At 40.9% G+C, this 7,525-nt stretch overlaps 1 protein-coding gene across 1 annotated transcript; it reads right to left on the bottom strand.

Moving 5' to 3' along the window:
* Positions 1 to 2,502: 2,502 nt before the first annotated feature.
* On the bottom strand, positions 2,503 to 7,146 carry LOC106566827 (histone-lysine N-methyltransferase SUV39H1). The gene is made up of 6 exons (XM_014135277.3): positions 7,070 to 7,146; positions 6,285 to 6,430; positions 4,831 to 5,493; positions 4,472 to 4,618; positions 3,959 to 4,088; positions 2,503 to 2,917 (listed from the first exon to the last, which is right to left on the bottom strand). Exons 1-6 carry the CDS (start codon positions 7,086 to 7,088, stop codon positions 2,784 to 2,786), a joined length of 1,239 nt encoding a protein of 412 aa, XP_013990752.1. The 5' UTR covers positions 7,089 to 7,146; the 3' UTR covers positions 2,503 to 2,783.
* Positions 7,147 to 7,525: the final 379 nt, after the last annotated feature.

Here is a 7,525-nt window from a genome sequence, read left to right as displayed (position 1 = left end):
TCCGGGTTTGGCCGGGGTAGGCCATCATTGTAAATAAGAATTTGTTCTTAACTGACTTCCCTAGTTAAATAAAGGTTCAAATAATGTATATATTTTATTCAATATGACCAAAGTATTGAACAAATCTAGATATTTCTAATGGTTCTTTAGAGAATTCATATTTGTCATATAACCTCATCCTCATACAGGTTGCTCATCATTGTTGATGAGCAACCTGAAAACAACTCTCTAGTCAGTCCATTCATAAAATCAAATCCCTGTTCTCACACATGCCTGTTCCAGACAGGGGCAATCTGGGTGCTTTGGTTGATTCTCCATTTCCATCTCTGATCCTCCATAAATCCAGCCAATTCAATAAGGGTCCCAGTCATGCCCTCTCACCCAGCAGACACCTAGCCTAACGCAGCCCCCCATGGGTGTCCTGCTGCCCCAGGCTCTGGTGCTGCTGCAGACATCTGAATTCCAAAGTAAAGCTAATGCTAACCAGAGGCAACTGCTTGACCAGAAGATTCTGAAGACTGAGATATGATAGTCCATGATAGCTAATAGGGAGCAGCCTCCTGACCCTTGACGTGTCAATAGAAATGGTGTGTATTGGTGCCATTGCATTGACGTTGAGAGGGGAAGGGAAAAGGCCCTGTGCTGTGCTCACTAATGCCAGTTACTGCCTATACAGCCTTGACTAAAAAGAGCTCCAGTACATATCCTTGAGCCAAGAGCGGAGAGAGCTGTGGCCTGGTGAATTCATCTGATAGAGTGGGAGGTGAGAACAGGCAGTGGAGGGACAGAGAGGGAGGAGTGTGTTGTGTGTGAGACATACATAGAGGGACAAGCACTACTCTTTACTGAAAGACTGGGATGGAAGATACAGGTATTGCTGTCTAAATGTTGATGTTGATGTCTAAATGTTGATAGAACAAAATTACTGTCGACCCAGAGACATGTCATATTTTTGCCGTTTGAGCTAGTGCTAATACTTAATGTCAGGACAATTATAAAAGGAAAGTATACATTTTCAGTTGTTGGGTATCGCCAGTATAGAAATCATGCTACAGGTTTTTTTTTTTAATGAGAACACCATTGCTTGATGAGTTTAAAAACCTAAAATATCTACATTCTGACCAGGTGAAAGCTATCCCTTATTGATTTAGTCACTTGTTAAATCCACTTCAATCACTGTAGATGAAGGGGAACATACAGGTTAAAGGAGAATTTAAGCCATGAGACAATTGAGAAATGGATGGGGGGGGGCACTTAAGAGGGTGAATGGGCAACACAAAATATTTAAGTACATTTGAACAGGGTATGGTAGTAGGTGCCAGGCACACCGGTTTGTGTCAAGAACTGTAACGCTGCTAGGTTTCACACTCAATAGTTTCCCATGCGTATCAAGAATAGTCCACCACCCAAAGGACATCCAGCCAACTTGACACAACTGTGGGAAGCATCCCTGTGGAATGCTTTCGACACCTTTTGGAGTCCATACCCTGACAAATTGAGGCTGTTCTGAGGACAAGAGGGGGACTCCAGATTAGGAAGTTGTTCTTAAAGGTTTTGTACACTCACTGTAGCTACAGCAGCACCATATTATTGGGGGATTTGATGTGAAGTCATAGGAATGCAGTTGCACCATCTAGTGGTATTGAGGTTGTACTCAAATTAATTTTAAACTTTACATTTTGATTCAGCTACATTTACATTACACTTTTAGTGCTGCATCACTCAAAATATTGTCCAGAAGAATAAATCAGATTAAAACTTTTATTTACAATGTTTTTGCTGGCTGTAACCTTAAAAAAGATTTGCATTGATAAAAATGAACGTGAATAAAAGAAAGTTAAATATAAATGACTAAGGAAAAAATAAAAAGGAACAGCTTTGTTTGGCCATCACATTACTACATGAACAATAATATTGACTTCCACACAAAGGACATTTCTCATCTGATTCACACAAAAATAGGTTAAACCATGGAGAGCCGTTTCATGGTGTGGCTTGTTGTGAAATTATACTGCAGCTCACAAACAACCAATTGAAGGACAACAAAATGGGAGTGTCAGAGGGGATTCATTCACATTTAAGAAAAAGTAGGCCAATTCAAAAACAAAAAAAGCACTGGGACAGTTTGGAGGTACACAAAATTCCTAAACATTTTTTCAGGACAACATACAGCACTATCTACAAGAAGTGGGGAAGAATTGCAACTTAGTCATTTTCTCAACAGTCATTGAAAGCATATCAGTATAAAAGTACACCTTTTACACGTTATAATGTTTCTTTACACCAACAAGGCTTGAAGCTCAATAAACTTGAGACAGGACGAACTGCTAGCGAAAATGACTGGGCACCATAGAATTTGCAATGACTATGTTCCACTGAATTTATAGGTTGAGATTTTGAATTCTCAAACACTGACAAAATGTACAGACTGACAAGTGCACTACAGATATGTAAGCTCTGAAGAAATTCTAAAATCCAGATTTGTGTAAAATGTATGTTTAAGCTGGGTCATATTGGCCATTGTTTTACTAAAATAGTTTACCAACATACTAGATACATTTGGCGACATTTAAAATGAAGTAAAAAATAATAATATTACAAAAATGCGTCATATCACTTTTGATATCACCCAACATGCACCAATGTGGCTTAAAAGTTAATGAAAGTAAAAAAATAAAATTAAAAAAAATTGACAAATACAAATAAAGCCGTACAATTTTCATAATTCCCCCAAATATTACACAGTGTCTGTTCAAGCTTTGCTGTTCCGTTTACAATCCATATCAGAAGAGATACTTCCGACATGTGTCAGATCCACACCGGCATTCCACCCGAATCCGCTTTTTGGGAGAGCTTGGGAGTCCCGCTAAACTGAAATTTGAGTCCATCCTCGTGCTCTCCGCATCGACTGGATCAACTGCAATGACAATGTCAAGAGTCAAATTCAGCCAAGACAGCACATCTGAGATATATGCGTTATGGTTAGCTCACCTGCACCACATAATTGTCAAACTGCTTAACAAGCCAAATATGAAAATAATTTTGCCTAAGCATCAAACACACTCAAGAGTGAAAAGCTAAACAAAGTTTCATGTTGAAATGTCCAGTGTTCATTGAAATTGTATAACTCAATGTAATTAATGTGTTACTGTAGTACAAAAACAAAGTTGGGTTTTCCCAGCTGCACTCTCCTACCTAGCCCTGAAAGGACTGAGTTTAGGTAATATGACACATTTGGTGCCCACTCCCACTTTTACAGTTAGTGAAAGTAGCTAGCAAGTTACCTGCAATGCCCACTAGCAGTGATGGGTGATGACAAAATGACAGAGCCTATTCATTTTCAATGAGCCAGGTGAAATGTGCAAAGCGAAGAGAGCGATGCAGAAAAATGGAGAAAGCCGAACTCTATGCAAATCTCCAGCGATATTGCGGCACGATTACCAATAGAGGCTCACGATAGCTTCCAGCCGATGCTGTATTGGATGTTGATAAATCCACTACCTATCGTGCTGTGGGCTTGCTGCTCGAAAGAGTCACCCACATGGTGATCAACTGTTGGAAAACCAAGTGACTTGTTGCTTTCAGTTGATATTAGTAACAGTAGCTGTATTATCTACCTTTAATGTGTAAACTGTCATGTTGGGTCAAGCTAGTAGAGCCGGGACGAAACCAGAATCGCAATACTCGTTAGTATCGTGGCACGTAAACAAAACACGAAGCAGATTTACCTTCTTTAGGAAAACAGCCCTAGTGTTGGAAACATCATTATGTTGTCATCCACAGTCACATGTATTTATTTTCTAAGTTATAACACACTATATATATTTTACATATAGCAGGTTTTTAAAGGAGCAAAGCGATTAGTTAGCCTTGTGTTTTCATTTTTGAAATGTAAAAAATATCTTGATACTAGTGTCGTCACAGCCCTACATGTCAGGCAGTGAAACTTCACACTTACTTTGCATCTTGTAGTCAAAAGTGAGCTCTTCTCCTGCTCTGATGGGGCGTGTTGAAAATAAAGCTATCCTCGGGAGCCTCTCATCCAGGTTGTCTATAAACACATTGTATACTTGCAGGTTGGGGTTGCACTGCAAAACAGAGAAGAGACAACTTAAAGGTCAATACTTTATGGTCAAATCACATTTCAGCAATTAATGCTTTATTTCAGAATAGCCTACTGCTTATAATACATTCATAAACACAATTCTATTCAGATTTTCATACAACTTTGAGAAAGAATGCTCTATAATATTGACAAATTTGCTGCACTTCATGCTGTTTGAGGAAGCATATTACAATGCAATACTATAACATTCATCCATTCGGCTGTGTCTACGATGCGACTGCTTTCACTTGCACCTAGAATACCAAAATATACTACTACCAAAAAGGTACGACATGGTGCTTTGGCTACTCTGCAGGTATGCCTCAGGTTTTAAAAGGAGAACATATATGATAATGTGCCACTCACACTGTGGTTGACAAAGTGGGAGATGTTGCCATGGTGAGCAGCATCCACTGTATAAACGTCCTCCACGTAGTCCAGGTCAAACAGGTAGGTGGCGCCCTGCCGGTCGTACAGGTGTCCTCTCTTCTCCGCCTCGTCCGATGTGATGATCTTGACAAACAGACGCACACACCACTTCAGAAACTGTTCAAACACTCGTAATAGAAACACAGCACTAGCACAACGTTTGTCTAATGTTCTTTGTCCATTACTCCAATCCAATTTATACATTTTCATGACAGAATAGCTAATTCTGGTAAATGCAGTTGACATAGGCCAATACATTTTACCTAAAGTATTGGCCAATACTTTATACTACTTACCTCTCCAACATACTCCATGACAAAGGTGTTCTTTTTGATGTGCTGTAGTGCGCGCACGCCCCAGCCTCGGCCGTTCCCAGTCTTGAAGATGCACAGGTCGAATGGAATGCCCTTCTGGACCACTCGGTTGGGGCAGTCAGAACCGCAGCTGCAGCGGGTGTTACACTCGTAGATGGGCTCCCCGGCCCGCACTCGCACCTGGCCCTTGTCAGTGTAGGCCAGGCGGTGGAGGGAGGCCCCGGGGCAGCAGCCTCCGACCGGATCACTGAAGCAGTCCTTACACTCACAGCCAACGGCCATCTCATTGAGCACGATGCCCTCGCCCACCTTATAGGTGTTGATGTAGGTGAAGTCCCTGGGAGGGCCGTCCAGGTCCACCTCGTTCAGGACAAAGATGCGGCCTGGGTGGTTGCGCGTCTTGTTCAGGTCGGCCTCCCAGTGCTGGAGCCTCTGGCGGAGTTTGGCTTTCTGCACCAGGATCCAGGCTACGTCCTTGTCCAGCCGCTTGGGACAGGTGGTCCGTCTCTTTTGCCGCCTCAGCTCACGTTCCATGTCCTCATGGAACTGAGTCATCAGTTTCCTGCACTTGAGATTTTTGCGGGGCTCCCAAGAATTGGCCGACTCAGGGAAGCCCTTCCATTTGACCAGGTACAACTCCTGCTCCTGATAGATGACAAGAGGACACATGACTTGGATTGCGTATTAAGCCACAAAATAATTATATTGAACGTGGTACATTTTACAGTGAGGTCCAAAAGTATTGGGACAGTGACACATTTTGTTGTTTTGGCTCTGTACGCCAGCACTTTGGATTTTAAATGATACAATGACTATGAGGTTAAAGTGCAGACTGTCAGCTTTAATAGAAATGAATGGTAAATAATGTAGTGTCATTTTGGAGCCAATTTTATTGTAAATATGAATAGAATGTTTCAAAACAGTTCTACATTAATGAATGAATCATTAATAATAAGTGAGAAAGTTAAAGGGATAAATATCTTACACCCCCCCAAAGATGCTAACCTCTCCTGTTATTGGTAATTGTGAGAGGTTAGCATGTCTTGGGGGTATGACCTTTGTGCCTCTAACTTTCTCACTCATTATTCACAATTCATTCAGGATTGCCTGTAATCATGTTAGCATCCACATTGTTCAAAAACATTATATTCTTATTTACAATAAAAGTGACTCCAAAATGGCACTACATTATTTACTCTTCATTTCTATTGAGTACAAAATAATCTGAAACCAAAACAAACTGCAAATGCATCACAATTTGTCGAGTTATAAGCTTGATGTAGTCATTGCGTGCTGTAACTGCTGACTCTTTCTCAGTATCCATATGAAACCAAAAGTTAAAGGAGCCACACCAACTGACAGTTGCAATGCTCGAGATAACTCTACCGAGCACTTGTCCCAGCCTTCATAGTCCCATTGTGAATTAATTCACTCACCTTAGACTTCTTGTAGTCACAGAGGTACTCAACCTCATAGTCATCGATGTTATGCTTGTTCACCTGTAGTTCTTTACAGTGAAGCCTTTCCTGGCGGCAGACAGCCTGCAGATCGTCCAAAGACAGCTTGCAGGATACGCTGCAACCTGCAATGGTGTAATTGTAGCCACCATGTTTAGCTAGCTACGTTAGCTAATAGCTGCCAACTACGTTAGGTTTAGAAGGCAACAAATGAACGAGACAATTAAATATATTCAGCTTGAACATATTGTTATTTGTTGTAATTTGGAATTGTGCAGGCTAACGGGTTCTGTGAAATGATTGCAAGACAGCTTGCAGACACTGCCAGACATTTCTAGCTAACTAGCTACTCAACGAGGTCTGTGTTTTGGCGCGTTATGAAGTTATCCGTTGTTTGCAAGTAGCTATGGCTGTCTGAAAACCGGGCCGATTTTCCTCGAATTTACGCTTTATATTGCCATGCAGCTTGCGATCCTTTCTTTGGCTAGTTTAGTTACTAGTTATTCGATATCCGTATGCATTCGTTTAGCTTTTAATCAAAACGTTAGCCGCTACAATTTATTTTTTTAAAGACCACACAATCGAAGTGCGCAGATAGAGCTGCCTACTCAATGTCATTGTTATTGCTTTATCAATGCTAAATATTCCATGACAAGCGTGTATTAAAGGTCACAGAATTAAGTGTAACATTTGATCAGTTCAAACAGCCACAATAACCTCAAAACACAGCAAATATACACGTATTAACTTCCCACCCTCCTTACCGTTCAAATCTTCCGCCATGTTTTCCGCACCGCCAAAATGGAACAATCCTTCGATTGGGGGAAAGACTTTCGAGGAAGCAGCGGTTTCATGCTGTTGATTGGATGGAGCACATTCTAGCGGTATTTCTATTGGAGCAGAAATAACTGTTGCTGCAAGCGAAGCTTTGTAAGGATGTAATTCTTTTGCAAGGTCAGCAAGGTATGGAAAGAGAAGAATATGCATATTCTCACTCTAATATTCAGATAATATTGGTGGGGAATGGATATTCTTATTTATTAATTAAACCATTGGAAAAATGTGTATCACTAAAAGGTCACAGTAGACACATTGTTTCAAAACGTGGCTCTTACTACATGCCTGGGGGAGTTACAGTAGCCAGCGTAAACTACTTCATATTTGTTTGACATTATATTTTACAATATGAGACCTACAGTACACTACATGGCCAAAAGTAT

This window comes from Salmo salar, chromosome 13 (assembly GCF_965601325.2).
Source record: "Salmo salar chromosome 13, fSalSal1, whole genome shotgun sequence".
NCBI lineage: Eukaryota > Metazoa > Chordata > Actinopteri > Salmoniformes > Salmonidae > Salmo > Salmo salar.
This window is presented reverse-complemented; position numbering and strand designations above follow the sequence as displayed.